Raw genomic sequence first — 25,967 nt, 5'->3', positions numbered from 1 at the left:
TATATGAATGTATGATATTGTGGTGTACAATATTTTTAAAAAGTGTATTTTATTTAAAAATATATTAAAATAATTTTTTTAACATAAGATATTAAAATCATATTCTCCAATGCTTGCTCCAAAATTGCCAATTTGATAATTTTACGAACTTGTGTAGTCAAGCGTGTGCACCTTTGTCAATCAAGATGATGATTCCACGATTTAAAACTCGACTACCAATAGAGAGAGAGAGAGGGGATGGCATAGTACAGATTTAAACTCTACGTTTCAAATTTTAGTTGAATTTTCAAATTTTCAAACAATCAAACTTGAGTTCATCATCCCTAAGCAAACGATTCTAACCAAAAAAATACTTGCAAGAGTTAGGAGTGCAATATATTTCAACATGCGCTAATGGACTCTGTAATTTCGTAGAAAACAAGATGAGTTGTGAAGAGATTGAAAAGCAAACCAGAGCTTTTCTTTTTGTAGGGGATCCTTGGAGTTTTGATGGTGCCAGATGATTGTTTATATAGATGATTTTTGTGGTTACAGAAATTTCATAATTGATGAGGTCTTGTTCGGATAAGGCATCGAGGTGACACGCAATGGGGATGAATTCAGCAAAACATAATTGCCATGGCCAAGCTAAGTGCTATTTGGTTTTCGTCAAGGCAAAACATATTTGTCTCTGTTCCATATAAACCTCAGAGCCAGATGAACGGTGGGGTGGCGAATTCAGCAACCACAAGAATATTTTTTCCTTTTTTCGCTCCTCTGGTAAGAGAAAATCGAAAGATGAATCTCGATCATTACCAATCCACGAGCCACTAGACAACGACAGGTTAGATGGAGCGAGACTAAACACAGTAATGCATTGGCCGTGTCAAATTCTTCAGGTGTAAGGTAGGTACAAGTATAACTGGTGCTTTAAACCGTTGTGCGCTGGCCGAGTCAAATTCTCCTTAGCAGATACAACCCAGAAAGTATGCTTCACCTGTTAGTGCTTGTGATTTGATCAAGTGGATTTCTTCCACCAAACCCTCCCTAACACGACACCGAATAGCTAAAAAGTTTAAACATCCAATGTGAAGCATTCCCAAGGGATTTCTCAAGAAAATCTCAGGGTGCCCATATATGCATTCTAAGATTTCTAAGCGACTGAAATCAAGATCAACAGTCATGGCTCGTAACACAGCTTATAAAATCGAGGGCTGTAAAATTTCACAAGGTAACTCGGCTAAACTCAGCAACCAAAACAAAATTTTTTCGATTTTCCTATTCACTTCTTTAGAAACACCTTTATCTGGGCGAGCCAATGAGCGTGAAATAAGAAACAAAAACCATGCGGCATAACATGGGCGCTCCTGCCCCCCGCTAGCTGAAAATAATACAGCCGAGGAAAAAAATTGTAAAATGCAACTTACTTTTGTAATGGCATATCATTTACAAACCCATGTGATTGTTGGGCGCCAAGGAGTGCTTACATGCGAAGGCCATATGCCCTCACTGGTTTGAAGTTGAGCAGTTTGAATCAGTTGAATCAACCTTAATTACCCTGGTATTGTACGATCCACAAAACCTACACTTGTGGTATAGCCAGTGAAACGGTGCTGTGCCCTTCTTGTCACAGTCATTGCACAATATATCCTGCATTAACGAAATCAGTCTTGGTACTCCTTGAAGGGTGATTATGCTCGAAGGAAAGTTCGGATAATTACCTGACAGCGATCCCGGTACTCTTCTGGAAGCTCCTCAGAAGCCAATAGCGCATCAAGCATACCAAAGTAAACCTGAACGAAAAGAACAAAGCCTTCAGAAGCGTTTAATACAACTCATCATTATTTCATCCTCAGTACATAATTCGGACATGAACAATCATTCCCGCTGCATTCTAAAATAAGTTTTCATTACATTTCAATGGCATACTTCAATAGAATGCAGATACAGGTATGGCTTTGATGTTAAATTTTATGAAAAAATATTATTTCAAGTTCATTTTATGTCCAAAAGAATAGCTCAGTTATCTCCTGCAACCATTACAGCAATTCTGGTGTTTTTCAGATCTGATTACAATATCTAGAATGCTGAATTTCAATTTCCTCTAGCTTCCTTAGCAACTATATAGAGGGTAACTGAAAAGATCCCTGCATGCGATGTCTAATTCTTAGCAGCCTGCTAGTTGAGGATTGCTGGGAAGCATATCTCTCTAGAAGTCTTTTGGTACATGGATTAGAAGGATTTGGTTTGTTTATTCTGTTTAATACAAGGAAAATGCAAGCGGGCAGAACAGTCCAAGTAACAAGCATACCGCCATACTATTCTTTCAAGGACTATCCATTCAAATAACAGGACTGCACATCAAGCACCAAATAAGTATCACAACAAACAAAGCAAATATTATGAACAGACAAGAATCTGCAATGGCCCCTCATTCGAACAATAAAGCAAAATTCTAACCTAGTCAAACAAAACCAAGTCTCATACGATTGTTTAAAAAATATAAGAAAGAAACCATAAACTTTTTCTAGACTGTCATTACCGCATTATGAACATGTAAATTCTCATGATCCCTTTTTCTTTATTTGTTATCAGGAATCGTTTAAATAATTTACTGAACTCCATTTGAATTTTAAAAAGGTAAAGAAAAGATCACACCAACCATTTAGTTTTAATACCTGGGGAGGAAGAGTAGCCAGGTTAATAAGATCTAGCAATGAGGCAACGGGCAGTGCTTGTAGGTAGTCATTAAATAGGCTTGTGCTACAACATGGATCGGGTCAAATGTTTTCTAATGTAAAATAAGGATGCCCAGGCAATGGCAATTCAAGCAAACTCGGGTTAATTTTATTAGCACGTATCAAAATAACTCACAGGAAAAGAAAAAGAAAAAAGCGAAAAGAAATTGCATGGTTCAAGGCCTCATAACTAATATTAAAAGATATAAAAATATATATATATATATATATATATATATCGAAGAAGAAAACTTAAGTCAACCCGGATAAACTGGACTAACCCGCAATATGAGATTGGGATAAAAAAAAAATAGAATTTCAAAAGGACCTAGTAAAAAATGACCAATGCTCAAAAACAAAATCGAGCGAATCCATGTTAACTTTACTAGCTCACTCCCAAGATAACCTAAAAAATAAACAAAAAAATAACAAACCTGAAGGAAACAATAATTTAATGTCAAATGATAAAAAAAAAAAAAATAAAGGTAAAAAAAACTCATGTCAACACGAATTAATTCGACCAACCTATCACCCGCAACATATGATTAGAATATAAAAAACTAGACTTCCAAAAAACAAGACCTAGCAGGAAAAAAAAAAAAGTTAAATAAATAAACATTGAAAACCAGAGTTAATCTGAGCTAACTTGACTAATCCGCACTTAGAATAACCTAATAGAAAGAAAAGTGAAAAAATCACAAAGCTTAAGGGACCAATAATTTGATGTCAAATGATAAAATTTAAAAAAAAAATTAATTTCATAAAAAAAAAAAACATCGAGAAAAAACAATTTAAGTCAACCCGGATTAACTCAACTAACCTGTTACTGGGAATATAAAATCGAATAACTCAACAAAAGAAAGTAGAACAAACAAAGAAGCTAAGGGCCTAATAACCAAATGTTAAATGATGAATTTGAAAAAAAATATATTAATTTTTATTAAACGACCCAAAAAAAGGTTGAACTTAAATCAGGCCCGAGTCACGAGACAAGAATTACTAAGCATGAAGACAATCATGAAAAAAATAACAAAGTAGAATTTCTAACCGTAAAACAATTTTAAACCCAAACAATGTGGACCAAACATGGTATAAAAACAAAATGAAATAAAACAATTAGGGGCTAAATTAGAAAACAAAATAAATTAAAAAAATGATATAAAAATGTAATTAAAAGAATAAGGACCTAAATTAGATATAAAAAAAAACTAAATTAAATAAAATGTTCAGAGAAAAAAAAAGATATATCAAGAAAAGTATAAGAAAATAGCAATAGAAATAATGAGAACCAAAATTGGATTAAAAATGCAACAAAAAAATAAGGGATGAAATTGGAAAAAAAAAATTAATCAAGATAAGTATAAAACACATTAAAAAAGCAGGAGGACCAAAATTGAATACAAAAATCAAATGGAATAAAATGTCTAGAGATGAAATTGAAAAAAAAAGCTAAACTTTAAAAATCATCAAATGCAAAATAAACAGTAATAAAAAGAATGAGAGACAAAATCGATAAAATTACATATTGAAGGATAAAATTGTTTTTGGAAAGGGTTGGCGTGAATTTCAAGGGCATAAGAGAGGAAAGAAAAAAAACTCCAACTCAACCCAACTAAATCTCCACTGTGAGCACAGGCCACATTGCTAGAAAAAAGATGACTCACCACTCTCAACACCGTCGCAAGTGGAGGATTTTGGTAACCGTAAGGCCCCGCATGCGCCACCCAAAAAGAGCGAGGGCTATCATGTGTTGCACACGTCAACAATTTTTTTAATGATATTTAATTATTTAAAATTATCAAACAACCCCTAACTAAATCCAAACATTAAAAAAAAAAGAGACCAGAATGAAAACATTCAAACACCCTTGAAACCAGCCTTAGTTTTTATGGATTTCAATGGTAGTTTTGTTATTTAACTGTTTAAAAAATAGAAAAGACAAATAAGCCTCTCTATGCATGTTCACTTTTTTTCTCCTAAGGGTATGATCATAACTTAACTGTGCTCTTTTTTAAAAAAAGACAAGAACCTCTGACCAAAAGCTTATCATTATTTTGCTTTGAAGGGCAAAATAGTTATTTTATTGTGATAAAAAAAGGTATCCTGCTAATTTATTCTCAATCAATTTTACAATGACTAATGGATCCCCTGAAAAAAATGATTTTATCCCTGATTGTAAGATTCTTAAGTTTTTGGGATAAGAGTAAAAGTGGCATTTCACACAGTAAAACTAAAGCTACAATGTTTTTCACTACAATGTTTTACTTATCGTTTTTAGTTTCTTTTGTAATAAATTTTTATGATCAACAAAATAAATTTCTCCCTAGGAACAACAAAAAAAAATGCTTGATACCTGGATAAGAGATGGAACGAGGTTAACAAGATCTAGAAATTAGGCAATGGGCAACACTTGTAAGTACTAATAACTTTTTATGATCAGATCAACAAAATAGATTTCACTCAAGGAACAACAAAAGAATGTTCAATATATTGGAAGTATTCCTCATTAATACGCCATGTGCAACTCTACACATCACTTCCCTTGATGGCACTCTACAATAGCATCATAGAAGAACAGACTGAGAAGATTAATCATTTTTATCTTACCGACATGTCTCCCAGAGATTTGCTGCAAATTGGGCAGATGTAGTGACTACAAGTGTACGCCTGACACAATGAAGTGCAAACAGAATTAAGTACCAGGCACACAAAAAAAGGTACTTACCATATCACTGCAACAGGCAAAAAGTTGAAACAGAAAGGAACGGCAACAACCAGTAAAAAATAGACCTGAAAACAGGTTGAATGCATGAAATGGCCGCAAGGAAGAGCTTTGACACTTGCACTTGAAGTGAACATGTCGTCGCAGCAGATTGGGCAATTTGTTTCCAGACCTTTCTCTCGACATTTGTGGTCAGCTAGTTTCATTGCCAGGCAACAATTGCACTTCATGCAATGAAAGAAGTCAGCACCAAGCCCAGTACCCACACGGCATAAATTGCAGAAAGGACAATGATAAACATCCCTGAAATAAATTCAGTGCATCGCAGGAAATCAAGTAATAAGGATGAGTTCAGAAGCAGTTACTTGCATGAATTTAAAGACCATTGGCGAGTTGAAATGTTTGAATTGCTTTGCTAAGTTAGACCTATACCTTTCCACCATGGCTTAAAAAATAAATGAAAAGGAAAATAGGTCATTTACACTCAATTATCATTGCAACCAATATTATTATTCCATTAATTAAAATGGAAGAGAGTGTAAAATGCGAATATATTTCTTGTGGTATATGATTCTAGACATGTAGCTGACTTCATATGCACCCTGTAATTATAATCGTTGAAAAAGTTGAATTTCCAAGCTAGAGAAACTACAAGAGAGATTGCAAGTTATAGATTTTGGAAGAACAAGTGAATATATTAATGATAGAAAATGTACATCACATTTCTATTTGAAATCCAGAAATGTACTACCTGGTTAAGCGTAACCAGGAACCACAATATTCTTTCATGTTTTCTGGCATCAATTAATCTGAATACCTTTCATCGTCAAAAAATTTGCAGATGCTGCAATAGTACTTTGCCATTGAGAACCCACCACAGGAAATAGAAGTGCAAACTGGTCCAACCGGCTGAATTTTCAGACAGCGCATACACATCATTTCAGATGTAGCCTTCCTGAAAGTACAGAATTAAAATACTATCAAGTTAATAGAAAGTCCAATCAAAACCAAGTATGACTGAATAACACTAAGTTACCTATCCATCGAATGGTCACTGACTTTATCATGGCAGAACCTACATGCAAATAACTTGCCACAACAAGTAGCACGTAGTTTACAATTTCTTTTGTAATGCTCACACCCAAATTCTTGTTTCTCTGGGCCTCGAAATGAAGGAGAACATCCAAGTAAGTCTCCACCATTTGAATGGTCACCAGTTCTTGCTTGAGGTGACTTCTGCTGTGCGGCTATCCAGCGGCTAACAAAATCAAATATGTTGATCAGAGCGAGTAGAAGGGTAGTAATGCAGAAAACTGCAGAAAGTTCACACAGCATGAACAAACCTGGTCATAAGATTTTGAATAAGGTAAGCTTTTCTTCTTGGATCAAGAGTTGAATCTCTAGAAACTTTCCTAATCTCTGCTTCAAGCTCATTTTGATTCATCCGAAAAATATCTTTCCAGCCAGGCTTAAATGTATGATCACTTTGATCCAGACTTTCATGGAGATCAGTACCTAAACAAAAAGATAAAAGATAAAACAACAAAAATATATCTTTAAAATGTTTTGATACCAGCTAGTATAAAATGCTACTTTCAAGAAACATCACAGAATATCTCAAGTTTGCAGCTTTATTCACACACAAATTGTGCCACATTCAACAGCAAATAAAAAATAAATTGATAGTGCGAATAAAAGATTGCAGAAACCTAGTGATATACAACTCTCTGATGTTGTAGCATGTGGCATTGCAGCAAAAGTTCCTTCCCACCATTCATTAAGCCACTCACTAAACATTGTGTTTTTGGTCGCCTGCTTCCACGTGTCCATCATCCTGTTCTGCTCCTCCTGAGTGAGAGCAGACGTTACCCATGGCAACATCGATTGAAGCACCTCTGCACCTGTGGTACCAATTATCTGACCAACAATTTTGTCCTGCTCCTCTACAGAAAAATGCCTGTCAAATAACGGCCACAACTCAAGTTCTTCCCGGAAAACATGTTGATCCAGTGTTACTCTAATGGATTTGCACATCCCCTGAAGCTTTGTCGCAAGCTCATTATACTGTCTAACTGTATAGTTATAATCAGACAAGTTAGCAGGATTTCCAATTAATTCATCAGCATGATTTGTATTCTTCAAGGAGTCTTGAAGTTGAGTGAGCTCTGAAAGTGCAGATGAGATATCTTCAAATAATTTCTCCTCCTGCTTGTGGTCCAGAGTGTAAGAATGGCTAACATTATGAAGTGTTTCTTTAGATTCTAACGCTGGGAATACTATATCATCCTCTGCATTACTATGTGCTCTATACAAACCCCACAGCAGACGAAATCTACCTGTAAACTGCCTAAGCAAAGTTTCATTGCATTCATTTAGTTTTCCAGATTCAACATCTAAATACTCCAGGTCTTTGCGGATAGCTTTATGAAATTGAAATATGTTATCAATAGGCCGTGATGAGCAACCAATATTCGTGGGGCTCGTGTCCATTTCCCAGGTAAAAAGGCTGGAGTTAAGGGAAGGAGCAGAAGGACTAAAAGATGAGCGTAGAGATTTAGCTGCAGCTAGAGAACTAATTCCTAGATTGTTGCTACTTACTCCTAACCCAGGGACACAACAAGATTTATTGCTACAAGATGATTTTTGGGTATCAACAGGCTCTGAAGAGGGACAAGCATTGCTGTCTTCCTGAGCTAACAAGTTTCCACGTTTCCCTGGCCTTCTACAGTCATCAGCTCCATCTACTTGGACAAAGGAAGACTTCTCATCAACAGATGACCTAGGGTTGCACTCACAGGACTGCTGTTTAGTATCTTCCTCGGTCCCAGCCAAGATTCTCACCGGACAACATCCAATAGCACTTGAAGACAAACAAACATTTTTAGAACCACCCTGGCATGCCCAACCAGAAAAAAGTGTAACCAGTGCAGAATCTGAAGCTGGAGCTGCAAGAGTGCAAGTTAGGACTTGACAGATATGAAGCACAGAAAGCATGAATACCAGTGGCAAACCCTCTATAAAATGTCATAAAGATATAAAGAGTATCAATAAAAAGGAGAGGTGATAAATTGACTCTGAACCTGCCATGTACATATTTTGAAGAAAAGACCTCGCTGCTTCTTCACTAAGTGACCCTACCAACCATGGTAAGACACATTCAATCAATTTCAAGGGCATCACACATAAGCTTTGATAAAGGAGTTCACGCTGTCTTTTGGCACTAAAGTGCTTTCGAGCAAGTGGAAGAACCTGCCAATGCAATATACATGTCAGATGGCTTGCCAAGCTAGCAAAAGCCAAGAGGTGCATGGCTGTTGATTTTAAATCTCAGCCAGTATGCAGGTGACATTTTTAGCTCTATCTTTCTTTTCTTTCGTTTTCTTCTTGTTCGGTTAGAGAATGCAGGAACTAGAAAATCATCTCTGTAGGGAAGACAAGTTCCACAGTGATGCAGCAATATGCTTACCTGAACTTCCTCATTTTGGAAGTGTTTCTGTATGTTGTCCATGATTTGATCAGCTTGGGAGCACAGCTTTGTATAGAAATCAGTAAGGGATGTGTAGGCTCCAGCATTTTGAATACTTTCTATCAGGCACCTAAGCTTTTCAAACTGAACTTCTTCTTCTGCATGCTCCTGGGCAAAAGAGAGTTCCACATCTACAGCAGGGAATATAATTTTGTCCTCGGCAATACTGCAGTCATAGAAAACAAAAAACACATTTCAAAAACCTCGAGTGGTCACAAGTTTGATAACAAGACAAAAATAATATCCATGCTCTCTTTCTATTATGCTTGTCTTTGGGTCCAGTGAAGGCACTGAAAGGAAAAGGAAAGGTCCAAGAAGTTCAACTGCCTTTAAAGAAGTGCAATTTGAGGAGATTTGAGCATTCAAAAGCTTCCATACTTTATTGAGAAGAAGGGTTTTCTAAAAAGACAACACAACTAAGGATTCAAAAGAATGACAACAGGTAGATGCATAAGTCATGCAGTGGACTGTACTATGAAGGACTAATCACCCCAAATACTTATCTTTAGGCATGAAGAAAGTTAAACCAAAGCAATACTGATGAAACAAACAAGTTGCTGCACTTATACAATATTATAAGGACATAATATGGAAACACAAAAATAACTGCACCTGTGAAAGATGCAAACTTCCGCAATGAATTGCAGTCTCTTGTTGAATGAAGACAGATTAGAAAAATCTCCAGAATGCTGGATGCTCCTAGCTGCCTCAGTTATATCATTCAACTCTCTTTTAATGGCATTGTGCCAAAGCAGAATTTCATCTATTGGATGGAATTCAGTGGAAAGGGTGGCATCACAATTTAGCTCCATATATTTCCTTTTACCCATTCTAGAAGATTCACATGCACAGTGTCCTTTCATGCTTTGACACCCTAAAGTTGGCGCTCCTGAATCCTGACACCAGGCCTTAGAATTATCTTCACAGCTCTTACACGTTTCAGACAGTTTTGCCCCTTTCATCCAGGAGAAAATAACCTTCATCAATAGAAGTTTGAGTCAGCTTGTTCAAGTCCATCCAAAAAAAATTTACTGCCAAATATATCCTCACCTGCCGAAGAAGTTTCTCTTCTGGGATTATCTTACACAAGCACTTGTGCATATCCTGATGTTCATCAGATGATATAGAGGAAGAAAGCCAAGGAAGAAACTCTGCCATCATATTAACAGGAATGCTGCACAGAAACTGCCATGCCAATGAGGCCTGCTCTTCAAATGAAAACTTCTCGATTAGCAAGGGAAAGACCTGCCACATCCAACAACAAGCTGGTGAAATTCGAATTTATTTTTGACTGAGTGTATCAAACTCCTAATGAATTATTTGTGAAATATAATTGCCAGTTAGAAAGAGAAGTCTCAATGGCATGGATTCAAAAACTCAGAGAGCACCTTGTTCACTGTCAGCTCACCCTGAGCAGTACTGATTTGTTGCACATAGAAAAATCTGAAAGACAGACAAACCTACTTATTTCTAGAATATCTATTCAGAAGTCCTCCCTTGAGCAACGCAGATGTGCACTCTATTCCTCAGGGAAATCCTTGTGGAGGATAAGATGTAGTGTCATAATATTCATGCCAAAACCATATATATCTTGTATAAAAAAGATGTTGGAGCTGGCAATTTGCTATTGGAACTTATAGCCTACATTGTCCCCCTTTTTCCTGTTAAACTTGGGGGGAAATATTATTGAACAACTGAAACGAAAAGGATGGACTTCACTTCATGCAGATCAAATGTCATGTGACTGCAGCATTGTTAGCCTCCCCCTTTGCATTTTTATAACCAATGGCAGTGCATAAAGACTAGAAACACATCTTTCATTGTGTGTTGATCGTAACTTCTATCAACTGGGGTGGATACTGAAGCACATTAGTCATATGCTGAAACAGAGACAACTCTCAGAGCAAGGAATGCTTGATAACTTAAAGAACTAGTAGGTATTCATGTTTAATGTGTTGGAGGAAAATCAATATCAATGTTCAAACATGCACAGAATTTTGTTGCACCTTTCAGATTCTTCTGAAATAGTCTTGTTGACACAGATTTATTTCTAGTTGAAATATAAATTTCTGATTGTTAGTCAATATTTTTAATATCTTCTTGTTCTCTAGTTTAGTCAATCATTCATTACTATATCTGAAACTCTACAATCTACATTTTGTTACAATCTCCCTACACCCGCGGAATCTATTTATCATTTTTTTTCCTTTTTGTTCCTAAACTGTTTAAAGCATTAAAGAAAGCTCTGCACATCATGTGCGGTTAAAAGATACAGATTAAGAGAATAGGGGGAACAAGTTTAAATTCCCTTAAACCTATCATGAGAAAATGCAAAGCTATCCTTGCACAACCGATAAAAAAGAATACCTGTTCCTCTTCCTTGGACATATGCTGGTCAATTGATGTTTGAAGGGCTCCTGTACGAGAGGCTAACTCTCTACGATAGCTTTCTTCATTTTGCATATTTGAATTGAGCAGCTCAAATAATTGATCAAAAAGAACACTCTCCCCCTCATGTTCAAGGGAGTAAGTCCGTGCCACATTCTTCACACGTATATCAAGAGCAGGAAAAATAACCTCCAGTCACAAAAAACATAATGTCAGAATTCTCAGCTAATTGTGTATAAGCTAAACCCAAAGAACAGGGAAATAATCCATTTTCAAGCACGGAATTTGTGGCTGGTAACATCATTTATCACATTAATTGCTTCATCATGCTATGAACTATGCTTCTGTCAAAAATAGATAGCAGAGACCTTAAAAATCCATGTGAAAATAGTAACACTGACTTTTATACACGGGATTTATTGCCCACAAATGCTTGTTTTAACTAGTGGATGCTACCTAACTAGCTAATAAAGACACGTGCATAATCCAAAACAGCCAGCCATTGAATCTCAGTCACATCAAGAATGAGAGAGGTTAAAAGAAAGGGATTGTACACCATTGAGCAGCGCAAGACCTGATGGGCCTCCTAGTGAACAAAAAATAAATGACCACATCAACATTCCAAATACCAGTCCTGTGTGTTTCAATACTCGTTCCCAGGACACACTGTTTTCTAGATTTTTCAGATATTACAGACCTACAAAAGCACTGATGCTTTCCAATACCGATTGATCTGATCAGACTAACAAATTCCAATTGACAGATGACTATGGAAATCCATGCCACAGTTGTTTCTGACAGCACTTTCTACCTTTGGTCAGTTTAAGGATCAAGAGTAGAAGCATGAAACTACAGCAACAATTGTCTTATTCCCGTTTCACTTTGTACTGGATCGTGAACAGGAAATGCATCAGGATTTTAAAGCTTGTACTATAGCCAAACATGTGGAAAAGAAAATTTATACCGTTATTTGACAAAACCATTTCTACTAAAAGCTACAATGCTAGTATTTCTTGCAAGAACAAGTGGCAGATTTCTCCAAAATATACCCTTTTCATTCATCACACTTCATATAATAATATCTAGATCAACCTATGATAAATTCCATGATAAGTTTTCAGTTCAGAGATCGTAATATATCATAAAGATATTTCACAGCTAAATTAATTAGAGAAAGATGGCTGATATTACTGTTGTGCAGAAACAATGATTATCAGATTATCTTACCCTCCCAACCTTCTCCATTTGGCAAAAGTTTTACATGCTTACAATATCTGTAACTTCTCAACTCTTGCCAGCTTTATTTTGTTTTGTGTCAGATGCCCCCGCCAGCTTATATAGATGCAAATAGCTCTCAACCCCAAAATTAACAGTATAAAAATAACCATCTGGCAAAGCTAGATACATGATGGAATACTCTATAACTTAGGAAAGGAGGGACAAGAGTATAAATGCAATGCTAATTCAATAAATGATACCTTGAGAAAAGAATGCAGATTAAAAGGGAAAAAAAGAATATATCTGAAATAATGTGAATTGATTATAGCAAACAATGCATACCACAATCAAGACAGGCAGGAAATTAAGTACCTGACAAAACATAAGGAGTCCATAATCTACCATGTGATAATTAATCTAATGACCAAAGACCATGAGTGGTGACAGTTGAAGTATAATCTGATATTTCAGTTTCCTAGCATTTAGAGAGGGTCTTGCCATAAACATGTGATGGATGTTACAAAAACAGTGTAAGCATCTCATATTATGTTGTGGCAGTATCATGCCTTTTTGAGGCTAAATTGCATGTGGTGACTCACCGACAACGTCTTCCCAATAGACAAAATTCAATCTGCAAATCCTTCTAAAGTGTGCATAAACAACAAAATGGTTACAAGCTTCTCATGACTCAAAATATTTGACCCTGTAAATCTGAAATCTAACATTTAAGTTGGAAATGAGGATATGCACTTTGATCAAGCAACGAAAGAAAACTTTAAACTCTGATTGCAAATGTCATTGTGTGCACAAATGACAGAAAAAGAAAAGGAAAAGAGAGTAAATATTACCCTATATGTGATCAAGTAATTCCAGAAGAAATGATAGTTCCAAGTCCCGCCAAATTATATAACAAATGAGAAATTTTAATTATATTGCAGCAAGACAACATGAATTCAAGGCGCATGGTACTTGATCTCCTCTAAAACCTGCTGTTTAGGAAACTAATAGGCCCAACAATACGTGCTCATTCTTAACAATCCGGTAAAGCCTTAATCAAAGCTATCACATGTAATTCAATCACAAAGCCACGTAATGAACTGCTATTGCTATTGGCGATTCAGATTCTGCCGAACCTTGTTTTGCAAGAAGAAAAAATATTTAGCACCACCATGCTAGTATCAAAGTATAGAGATGCTATCCATATGTATAAATGCAACCATGCACAAACCTTCAACTGGTCCTGTCTAAGACTACAGTGAAAAATAAAGCACACTCTCAACCAATTCAAAATAAGCAACTCAAATTACCACGATTAACAAAAGTAAGAAAAATTAAGCAATAATCACACAAAATCATCATTAAAATGGCAAATAAAATAGAAAGCAAATTCATTTGCATATCCCTAAAAACCTCCAAAACTCCACTAAATCGATTGCAAATACACTAACACGCACAGAATCTGATACATAATTGAAAACTGAAAAAGCAAACTGAGCTGAACAAACTCGGTATACAAAAATCAATCAAAGCCTCAAAATCAACAAATCTGAAACAAAAATTAGTTAAACCCACCTCGTCCTCAGCATTGCAGTGATGCTTGTATATCGAGCGAAAAAGGTGGTAGCGCTCAAGTAACGGCTTAATATCACCACCAGTAGTAGCAAAAGCGATGGCGGCGCGGTGGAGACCATCGAGCTCGGACCTAATAGCTTTATGGAAGAAAAGGAAGATAAGAATTGGAGATTTCAAAGCAGAATTTTTTAGGCAAGTTTTAGACGGTGCAGAAGGATCGATTGGATTCACTGGACCTGCCATTACCGCTACTCCTCCTGCTCCCCCTCCGTCTATACCAGAAAATGGCGTCGACATTATAGCAGAAAATTAATTAACTAGTTGGAGAAGAATCTTGAAATTCCTAATTTATCTCCTTTTGTTTCCTTTTTCTTTCAAGAGAATTTCATTTTTGTGATTTTTTGTTAATCGGTTTCTTGTTTGGTTCTCCAGTTTTCTTGGATTATTCTCTCTTCGTATGCAAGAGAGGAGAAGAGAACGGAGCGAATACAAACAGAAGAAGAGAGGTAGAATACAAAATAAGGAAGGTGGAGAAGACGGGGGCGTTTTATTATTTTAGATCGGTCTCTCTCCTTTTTTCTTTTCTTCTTTTTCTTTTCTTCCTTTTCAGTTATTTTATTTTAGGTATTGAATTTTTTTTTATGTTTGTTTTGGAATTTCTTCTTTTCTTTTTCTTACAGGGATTCAAAGGGTGATGTGGATTAGAGGACGTAAGCCAGATTTACTAGGATCGACGTAGGACAAGCAGAATAAAATTTATATATTTCTAATTTTATTTTATTTTTTGAATGGTTATTCTGATACTTACATTAATTTAAAGAATTTTACCTTAGTTTGTTATAGAATTGATAGCATGTTTGTTTTTATATTTTAAAAATATTTTTTATTTTTTTATTTTTTTTAAATTATTATTTTTTATATTTTTAAATCATTTTGATATGTTCATATCAGAAAAAATTAAAAAAATATATTATTTCAATGTATTTTTAAGTAAAAAATACTTTTAAAATCAACTATCATCACGATACCAAACAAGCCTAGAAAAAGAAGCCTGCGCTACGTCGCGGGACGATTGTATTTTGAAAGAAATAAGAAGAACCTGATACTAGGATTATTAACTTAACTATATCCAATAAAATTGATAAATTTAATAATTTGATTTAAACCGAAAGGAACAACAAAAAACAAATCATAAAAAAAAACATTTGTTAGTAATAACAAAAATAAGTCATTGATATCATCCTTGCAAGAAGAAAAAATAAATGATAATTAAAGACTCACCGCCACTCAATTGTGAACATTATCCACATCCAAAAGAGCTTGTTGAATTGATTTAAACTCCATTGCACAAGGATGCAAGATAACATCCAAATAAGTTGCATGGTTCGTTGGGCCAATGCCCTGTAAATGCAAATCGAAACAAATACGATGAAGTGAATATCTATCTACATTTAACCAATCAATTCTATTTAATTAAAAACAATATATCTAAAAGAAACAAAATATAAAAAGATCAAGATAACCCAACTAAAAATCAAAAAAATAAACAAAGGATGTAAAAGCATAATAAAAAAACAATGAGTTTAATCTCTAAAAAATAAAAAAATCAGATGATAAAACCTTAAAAAAACACTAGATTAAAAGAACGATAAAGAAAAAAAGTAACCCCTAGCATACGTCTTTAAATTGGGTTAATTTTTCAAACTGGAATCCTTGAAATTCCAAAATGAGGTTAATCAATAAGTTCAAATTCAAATCAACACAATGTTGAATGATGAAATTGAGTTTTTTTTAAAAAAAAAAACTAAAAATAATTAGTGAAGCAAAAAAAAACAATCAAAAGAATAAGAATAAAATTTGATAGTAAAAAAAATGATTAATGGTGAAATCATCAAAAAAGTTACATTATAAAAATTACTTTAAATGATATAAATAGCAATTAATAGAACGAGGTTTAAATAATACAAATTTAAATAATCAAATGAAGATAAAATTGAAACAAGTTTTAATTTTCATAAGTTATTTCAAATAAAATAAATATTAACCAAAAAAATCAATGACTAAAACAAAAACAAAGAAAAGTAAAAAAATCAAACAAGAATGAAATTGAAGCAAATTTTTATTTTCATAATTTAATTGAAATAAAACAAATACGAGCTAAAAGATAAGAGATCAAGGACAAAATAAAAAACAAAAAGATGTTGAAGGGCTGATTTGAAAAGTTGCAGGGCAAGATGCAAGAAACGAAGGAGAGAGAAAAGAAAAAAGAAAACACAAGAAATATCTGTCAAATCTAAATCAGAGCTCCGTTTTCTACATGTGTCATCTTAGCATGGAGGAGAAATCGAGACAAATTTGACGACACTCTAAAATGGCATTTTTAGTTGCTGGAATCAACAACACGCACCATCCAAAGACGACGGAGAAATTGACACTCGCCAATATTTGTTTAGTCCCTTTAATTTATTGAAAAACAAAACTAACCCTTACAAATTTACTGTACATTATTTTTACAATAACAAAAATACCCTCAAACCTAAGGTATAAAAAACTAAAACCCAGGGGCAATGAGATATTTTTATTGTGCAAATACAAATGATAGGACGCAAACATCCCTCCTAGCTAGCCAAAGTTGTTTTGTTTACAAGGCTAGACTGATAACTTTATGGCACACTCTACATGTAAAAATACAAATTTACCCTTAAACGACACCAAATAATGCATCTGTCTTATCAGTATTTATGATAATTTATAGTGCAATTTTAAAGGCAAATACTTGTCTTGACCTGTATCAATTTAAAAATGCCACCACTAGAAAAACAAGCATGCCCTCATCATCCAGGCAAAAGTTTTTTTTCATGGGCGAAAAAGGGACGGGGAATTAACTATTCCCATCCATGGTGTGTATTGGGGAATAATGAATTCCCTATCTTTTTTAGTTTTATTTATAACATACCAAAATTTATTAGTATTTTTCCAAGCAACTTTTTGTCTGCTTAAGATTATTTTTACAATGGCTTGGGTCTAAAAACTAGCTCTGACATGTTTTTGGCTGGGTGAATCTAGAAATTGGGTCTGGACGTGTTATGGGTCTGGACGTTGTGCTTGGTCCTAGAGCCGAGTGTGTGGCCGTGCCTCCCCTGAATCTAGATGTTGTGCATGGACCCGACACAAATCATGGTACGCTCCACACCAGACACAAGGCCTGGCGCTACAAGCATAGTATATAGCCTAGTGCTAATAAACTAGCATTGTTTTTTTTAAAGAATTTAGGAGGTGTTTAAGAGTGTGGTAGTAATTGTTTTTTAAAGTGTTTTTTTTTAATATATTAAAATAATCTTTTTTATATTAAAATAATTTAAAAACATTAAAAAAATAACAAAAAAATTAAATTTGAACCAACCTCCATTCAAGCCGCACTCTCGTACACGAGGCCTAGTTTACTTGTTAGGTGTGTTTGGTATTGTGAAAAAATTTGTTTTATAAAAAGTACTTTTAGTTGAGGTTGGTTTGAAAAAATATATGTTTGGTTAAAACTGTGGTTGAAATTGAGGTTGAACAAAAAGTAGTTTAATGTGTTTGGTTAAAAAAATACTTTTCAAATTGAGGTTATAAAATAATTAAAAAATACTTTTAATTAAAATTTTGTAGATTTAACTACCATTATTACATCATGAAATAAATAACTATATTTTTCATGATTTCTTAAGCACACAATAATAAAAACTGAATTTTTTGTTACTTCATCAAGTGATCTCCTTCTAATTTTTTGAATAAAACAGAATTAAAATAAAAATAAAAACTGAATTTTTTTAACTGGGTCTGACACGGCAAGAACATAATTGGATTTGCGATCAAATTCCACAAATGCTACGTCATCATGCTATATCCTTCTAATTTATGTAGTGTTATTAAATAATAGTTTTTCAACTAAAACTCAATTTTTTTAAAAAAAAAAATTACAATTTCATTACGTACAAAATTTATTCGACAAAAACTACAGTTTTCATGATTTTTTGAGCATGCAATAAAATTAGGTAAAATATTATCAGGAATAAAATTGAGATTACAGTATAAGTAAATTTAATTCACCTTAAACTAATTTTTTTTTTTTAAAAAAAAATAGTGTTCACGTTTACATGAATAGTGCGAGTGAAATCACTGGTCTTTTTTAATTGCACTGATTTTTCAGGAAAAAAAATAAACTTTTCTTGATTTTTCGAAATTAAAAAAAAAAAAACCTAAAACTCTGAATTAAGTTTAGGGAACAGTGCAAGTGAATTAAATTCACTCGCACTGTACATTGTAAACTTTTCTTGGTATTTTGAAAAAAAAAAAAAAAAAACCTCTGATTTAAGTTTAGGGAACAGTGGAGCCATGCTCCACTGTTTTTTTCCTTCAAGAGAAGCAGCATTTTGCTGCTTCTCCCAAACCGCTGTTTCAATTTAAAATTGAGTGGGTCCTATCAATAAAAAACAGGTTTTATTTTGTTACCAAACGAAAATTTGCGTGGCTGCGGGTGAGGTCGTTACCAAACGACACCTTAGTGTTAGAGTTGATTTGCCAGGCGAGCTCGGTATGATATCAAGAAATTTGGATAATATTTAGGATGGAATTAAAAAATTAAATAGATTTTTGATGAAATTGATAATTACTATACAGGTTTGAGACTTTTTGTCGTTTCTCAGTGTTTAAATCATCACTCCACGTGGCTTAGACAATTTGGATTGCAATATATTCGCTCACTGGATAATTCTCTCGAGCTAAGTTGCGGTTAAAATTATTTTTTTTAATATAAAATAATATTTTGATGTTAGCAATATTTTATCTAATATAAAAAAATTAAATCAGTTAAAAACTAATTTGATATAATTTTGTTGGGTTCAAAAGCAACTCGGATAATTAATAAAAATATAATTAAAATTAAAATAAATATTTAAAATTAAATTTTATAATAAACATCGGGATGAAATCATACTTAATCGATTCAAATTAATTTATACTAACTTGTCAATTTACATATTAAGTCATAAGATTATGATGATCTCATGAAAAAAAAATTATAAAGCTCAATTTTTAATAAAATAATTAAAAAATAATAAAAACAATAAGTAGAATTAATATTCCAAACACGTGACCTGTGTCATGGAACCAAAATAAACCAATAAAAAACTAATCAAAACAAATTATAAAACTCAATTTACATTCAATCCGATGTTGAAAAGTAAAATTAAAAAATAAATTAATTAAAAAAAGACACAAAAAATTACTCAGGTCAATCAACAAAAAAAACATATTAGAAAAACAAAGAAAAAAACTTCAATCAACCAAGTTAATCCGTTAAACTCATAGCTGAGGTTATGAGTTCGAAATAACCTCATAAAATATAAATTAAAATAATTATAAAAACTCAATCCCCAAATAAATTTAATATTGAATGGTGAAATTAAAATTAAAAAATAAATATAAAAATCAAAAGAAAAGAAAAAAAATTATTTTAATAAATAATACCATTCAAGAAAATATACAGTAAAATACCTTCTTCCTTTTTTTTTTTTTTTTCCTGTTGTTAATGTTAATGTTTATGTTTATGTACTATTTTTAAAAAATAAATAAAACCCAGTCCTGTAATTTAGAATTCGTAAGGCGGGTGGTATCACTGAGCAAACAGGTGCCAGGTAAGATACGGATCCATGGACACGTATGGGCACTATGGGAGAATCAGCCTCCACCACGGACAATGAGGGGCCCGGAGATTTTTCACGGAGTCCACACGAGCTTCCACCGAGAACGGATAAAGGGCAACATGGTCATTAGCCTGGCCAGTCAGACAAAAACATCGCGCGTGGTGGTTCATTACATGATTGTATCACTAGAACAAAGCATATTCAATGTGTGCTCCTTTTCATGACACATTTTGTCGATTGTGTGACATCAATGGCGTCCATCCTTCTCATCGATCTGACGTGTGTGCCAAATATTTCATATATTGAGTATTTGATTTTCTGGTTTATTGTTTTTTTTTTTTCTTTTCAAATATGAAAATGAGTTTATCTATACATTAACTATTTGGTACGACACTCCACACCAGGAAACCTTCGTCGTGTTTAAGCTTGTTTTTTTCTTTTTGAGGAAATTTTCAAGGTGAGGTGGCAAACTCTTTCAATTTTGAGGTTTCTCTGTTTATTAGAAATGTGATACTTCCGTATCTCCATCGATACTACACGTGACTGAGATCAAATAAGTAATATCTTGTTCATGAATACATTAGCTTAAATGAAAGCCATTTGAAAATGCAATTTTGAATAAACTTGCTTTTAGCAAGTAACAGTTGACGCACCATGGATATATGTGTGTAGACAGTCCCATGTTAACATAATTATATTTACCGTGCTGCTTTTAACTATTATTATTTTTATCGAATATTTAGTCTCCATTTAAACTCTAAAAATGCAAGTGTGCGTTAATATTCTTTTTATTAAACAGTGTCACATTATTACCGGGGAAATTTTAAATCAAGTACGAATTTTAGCAATTCTATTATAAATTTTCAGAAAAAAAAGTCAATACAAGTATTTAGTGTTTCTGTCATTACTTTAAAACAATGATTATTGATTAAGCAGATAACACACGTGCATAATAATTTATTTTATTTCTCAAACAATCCAGATTTTAATTTAACTAGCGCCTCAAAAATTGAATCAGAAGAGATTTTATTTCTTTTTGAAAATTAGTAGTGCTTTTAAAAATAATAAAATAATTCAATTTGAAATCTTTTTAATAAAAATAACATAACTTTGGTATATGTCATGATTAAAAACAAGTTTAGGCTGTGAATATTTACTTACAAACAAATTGTTAAAATGGGTTAGCACTGATTTGAAATGGGAAAAAGAGAGATAAGAAATTAAAAAATAAAGAAAAGAAGATCTCAGAGATACATTAAAATTTCAACTGTAATTTCATTTGTACCATAAAAAAATCTCAATGAAACAAATTCAACAACAACAATGAAAGTTACAAAAAAAGGATCAAATTTGTCACACTCTTAGTTTAAAGGTAAGTGTGCAATTACAACAAGGAAAAAAGAGATGAAAAAAAAGACTATGAAGACACACTAAAACTACAATTATGACACCACCAATACCATAAAAAAAAGATAAAAAGAAAAATAATCAAATAGCACAAAAAAGATTATCATCAATAATCGAATGAGGACATACACAACAAGTAATTCACTTGCCTTTTTGGCAAAGAGTGTATGACCCACTATTGTCCCCTTTGACAATTTTTATTTATATTGCTAGATTTGTCTTATTAATATATTTTTATAATATTGATAGTGTCATAATCGAAGCTTTAGATATACATTTAAAATTTTTTTCTTTCATTTTCTATCTATGATCTGTTTATTGAATTGCATGCCAACTAATTTTGACAATTTATTTGAAATTTTTTACTCATAGCCTTGACTTCTTACAAGTTGTCATTCATAATTATGACATGTATTAAACTGAATTACTTCATTAAAAAAACATTTATGTGTTAGTTAACTATATTTTTTATATAAAAAAAATAGTGTTAATAAGCAAAAATACCCAACATACAACATACTTTGATCCAAGTAAATTGAGTCCCAACTGAATTTCATTAGACTATATTTATATCACGTGAATGAGTTAAAATCCATTTGTTTTGCATAAAATATTTCATAAAAAAAGTATTTTACAGTCCTTCTATGTTTGTTTTTGAAGAAAAATATTTTCTTATATATGTTCCATGTCAAATATTTTACAAAAAAAAATTGGTAAATTAAATTATTGTATGGTCAATTTTAAAATTAGTTTATTTTCTAAAAAATATTCATAATTAACGAAGGTTTGATAAAGTATTTTATAAATATTAATCTATTTAATGGATGATATTATAAATAAATTACTATTTAATATTTGATGATATTTCATGAGTTGAAAATATTTTACAATAAATGAAAATATTTTGAATGTTGACTATAAATTTTTTTTTTTGATTGATTTTCACATAAAATGTTTTACAAAAAAAAACACATAAATATTTATGAAAATGTTTTTCAAAAACAAACACCAAAAAATATCATAATGTAAAATATTTATGAGAAGGGCGCGCGCGAGAATGAAAGAGAAAAAAATAGCACGCCTTAGAGGGGGTAGTATGGTAATTTAACTCTGGAAGGGCCGATCCGGTTGTTATCCCAAAGCAAGGCTTGAAGGGAGCACATGAAACGGACGTGTAAGGTGTGCCAATCGCTAGGTGGCACAAGACATGCCCGTGCCATCGCAAGACATGTCTCTCCTCTCCTACTACTTGGAGAATCTCGTTGCTTTTCATCCACGAGACCATTTGACTATTCATTTGTGTTATCCTAAATCGTAAAAATTCAATCTAATTGGAGAGTATCAAAATAATTCACACAACTTTTTAAATTTTAAATGACAACTTAATTGAAAAAAAATGATGCTCTAAATAAGAATAATAATGTGATTACTCCAACTAACATAGATAGATTCAAATAAAATAAATCTTCCATATCTATCAGATGAGCAGGAACATAATAAATAAATAAATCTTGGAACACAAAATGTACCTTTTTACCTTTTCCTTTCCTTCTTAGATTATGTGAATGTATTAAAAAAAATAAAATACATGTCTCCCTTGTTTAGCTTAAAGTTGGCTATAATAAAATGTGGACTTAAGACCAAATTAAAATTACATTTTTGAAGCATTATTATTGAGGTGTGATTGTGATTGTTTTTTAAAATGTTTTTTACTTAAAAATATATTAAAATAATATTTTTTTATTTTTTTAAAATTATTTTTGACATCAACACGTATTAAAATAATCTAAAAACATCAAAAAAATATTAATTTAAAATAAAAAAATAAAAATTTTAATTTCTTTTAAAAATACTTTTAGTAAAACGTAAAACAAATATTGTCTTTGAAAAAAAAAAACCGTGGTTGTACCTAAGTGTTTATATATATATATATATATCAAGAAAAGGACAAAAATTAGATAGCGGATTACTCTAATAGGGCAGGCGTCTTTAATTTGATCAGTGATGTTTTAGTTCTGGACAAGAATCTATAGAAAAAGTTAAAATAATCCCCGAGGGTAGATATTTTGAAAAAAAAAGAATGTGATATTGATAGTGTCCAACCAACAATATTAATTAGTTTATAAAGACGATGGCTTAAGACTAGAGCAATCCACCCCCTAATTGTATCCATCAGCTTTAAACACACGCAACATCTCCTTAAACTTTGATTTATATATTATCCCTTTTCTTCTTCTTCTTCTTTTCCTAGTTTAACTGGAGGTGTATCATAACATACCATGGAACATCGCCGTCACCTGATATATACAAAGAGAGCGAAGGGGTTTGAAAACTCTCAACGAGAGCTCCTGCCGCATGTTGAGTGCTCGATCGGCCACTCACCAACGAGACATGCATTGGCATTAATTACTAGCTGCTGCTACTTATCTTGTGCTTCGTTTTCGTCGGCCGGAAATAATTACAGGTCAAGTGTTAAAGATCTTCTCCCACAGTGAAGTTTTGTTCTTTAAAAAAAAAGTTTTCTTCTTTGCACAGAAGTAATTAATCAAATCTCTCCTTTTAATAAACCACCATCTTCTTCTTCCGCGTGTATGGTACATGTTTGGAATCCAAACACGGGGATTTTAAATTAATGGCATGATTAAATGGATGGAGAAAGGAAGATTTTCTGTGAAAGTTAGATGGCATTATATGCCTACGAGTCTACGACTGGTCTGATATACCACAAATATTTTTCTTTTCTGCTTTCTTCATGTACCAAAGAGATAAATTCTTTTACGTGGATGCGATTGGGTAAGGCACTCAACCATGCAGGCGTTTCCCTGTGAGTGGATAACCGTGGAAAACCAATATATCAATTGGTCAATTGGGTGAGTGTGTTATGCTTATGTTTGGCACACATTCTTCAATTAAACACTGTCCCACTAAATATGGATAATCCACCATGGACCCAAAAGCTGCCACTATAATCTTCTCCAGATGAGGTGCTGTCAATTTCACCTACTTTTTTTTCATTTTGATCTGTCCAGAGCACTATCCAGACACTTCAAAAGGTTTCCCACACTAAGCATATAATATTAGCATAATTTACTTTTTTCTACTTAAGTAAAAGACTAAAATTTGATATTCTTTGCAAGCAGGAGATGCAAATGCCTTTTTAAGTATGGACTAAGGAAACCCTTCAGGCAATGATCTTATAATGGAAACTTTGGTATCCACTACCTCAATTTATCAAAGCGTCTACAATGGCATCCACGTGTGTTTTGATAAAAATAATGCCGCCAGTCCAACAATTATTTGCTGTGGATGAATATTCTGAGCGTCTTTTATGCTTCATGAAAAGCCAAATTCCATGTATTTCCACCCAAATGCATCGAACCCATGCAACTCGATATAGACCCAGAAAATCCTCACCATAGAGAGCCATTAATTGGGAGGATTGTAGTGTAATTGGCACTAACCTTTCAATTGAAGTTGTGATTTCTGGGGCAAGGTCCTGAACATGGATGGTTAGTCTCAGGAAATTAAGAAAATCTTATCAATTCCCATCAAAATTTTAGGTGAAGAACTAACATTAAACACATTACAAGCCCTAGTTAGTGCAAACTACAAGAGGGGGTCTCGAGCAGCCCCTGGTGCTGGTACCAATAAATTTCTCTATTTTTTTTTATTTTTTTTTTACTTTGGAAGTTTGAATGCAGATTGACTAGACAAAACACTGCCCAGAAACTTTTCCTGTTCACTCAGGGGACAATTGACCTGGGTAATGCAGACCAGATGGAGTGCCCCAGATTTTGTCTAGCACCGCTGCTCTTCTGCATTGCATACACTCAGCACTTCAGTATTGTGTGGCTTTTGGAGTTCATGCCATATGCATATGCCTAATCTTTGTGACATCCTCCATTTCCCCTTTACTTGAATCATTGGTTATGCAACTTTTACATCACGGACAAGTCATGATCTCTTCCATTGGTTCTGCAACTTTTACATCATGGACAAGTCATGGATCATGATCTCTTTCAAATCTATTCATAAATGTCGAGTATGATTTTTGTATTTTAAAAATATATTTTTTAAAATTAATATTTTTAAATTATTTATAAAAAATAATAATTATTATATATTTTCAAACACTCCCTAGTTAATAAGGGATGGTGTGTATATTTATAAAGCTAATATTACAAATTACATTACCGTTACTGTTTCTAAAAAAAACCTAAAGGGTATGGCTAAGGTACCATGGCACAAGGGAGAAAAGATTATGGAGTGTAATGGTGTTTTATTTTTTTATAATAAAAAACAAATCTTCCTAGTTCTTTGTTTTTTAATTTCTTGATTTTATTTCTTTTTAATTTCTTCTTTTAATAATATTTTTATTTGGGATAATACTTAATGATTTATTTTGGGGATCTAAATTAAAGATTATACGGTGTCTAGAAAAATTTTCATTATCTCTCTTTTCAATTGAGTGGGACAATGAGTGATGATGTTGAGGCTGTGGTGTGCTGCAGGTAATTTTTTTCTCTTTCTCTCTCTTCTCTATCCTTTGCCTTGTCCTAGCCTCCTAGCACGTAATTTTTTTTTTGGCTCGGTCGGTTGATTTACATAAGAGTTTATAGTAAGAGGAAAAAAGGAAAGTTTATAATAAGCTTAAGACCCGTAATCACTTATATTTGGCTAAAAATTTATTAATGGGCCAGGCTTCATATCTGGGCAGCATCAAGCCTTTT

The 25,967-nt window shown here is 33.1% G+C and overlaps 1 protein-coding gene across 6 annotated transcripts; it reads right to left on the bottom strand.

Annotated features, from left to right (window-relative positions):
* Positions 1–1,154: 1,154 nt before the first annotated feature.
* On the bottom strand, positions 1,155–14,724 carry LOC118048102 (zinc finger protein BRUTUS). 6 transcript variants are annotated; one of them, XM_035057660.2, is made up of 15 exons: positions 14,144–14,722; positions 11,333–11,542; positions 10,016–10,210; positions 9,578–9,942; positions 8,906–9,131; positions 8,520–8,688; positions 7,149–8,384; positions 6,783–6,954; positions 6,476–6,697; positions 6,257–6,394; positions 5,508–5,742; positions 5,325–5,384; positions 1,701–1,772; positions 1,467–1,629; positions 1,155–1,360 (listed from the first exon to the last, which is right to left on the bottom strand). In XM_035057660.2, the coding sequence occupies exons 1-14, from the start codon at positions 14,438–14,440 to the stop codon at positions 1,486–1,488; spliced, it is 3,741 nt and encodes a 1,246-aa protein (XP_034913551.1). In that variant the 5' UTR covers positions 14,441–14,722; the 3' UTR covers positions 1,155–1,360; positions 1,467–1,485. The 6 variants fall into 6 exon arrangements, 5 of the variants coding, with proteins under 5 accessions (XP_034913551.1, XP_034913542.1, XP_073267958.1 ...); XM_035057651.2 differs by having other exon boundaries at positions 1,155–1,629; XM_073411857.1 differs by lacking the exon at positions 14,144–14,722 and adding an exon at positions 12,581–14,137 and having other exon boundaries at positions 1,155–1,629.
* Positions 14,725–25,967: the final 11,243 nt, after the last annotated feature.

Source organism: Populus alba, chromosome 10 (genome assembly GCF_005239225.2).
Source record: "Populus alba chromosome 10, ASM523922v2, whole genome shotgun sequence".
Taxonomy (NCBI): domain Eukaryota; kingdom Viridiplantae; phylum Streptophyta; class Magnoliopsida; order Malpighiales; family Salicaceae; genus Populus; species Populus alba.
Note: the sequence above shows the minus strand (reverse complement) of the source record. Positions and strands in the feature narration are given on the sequence as shown.

Coding starts and splice junctions, on each gene's coding strand:
- LOC118048102 (XM_035057651.2), bottom strand. CDS start 14,440: ATGTCGACGCCATTTTCTGGTATAGACGGAGGGGGAGCAGGAGGAGTA. Junction 9,132..9,577: donor GAAGTTTGCATCTTTCACAG/GTGCAGTTATTT, acceptor CTATGACTGCAG/TATTGCCGAGGACAAAATTA. Junction 6,395..6,475: donor AGTGACCATTCGATGGATAG/GTAACTTAGTGT, acceptor CTGTACTTTCAG/GAAGGCTACATCTGAAATGA.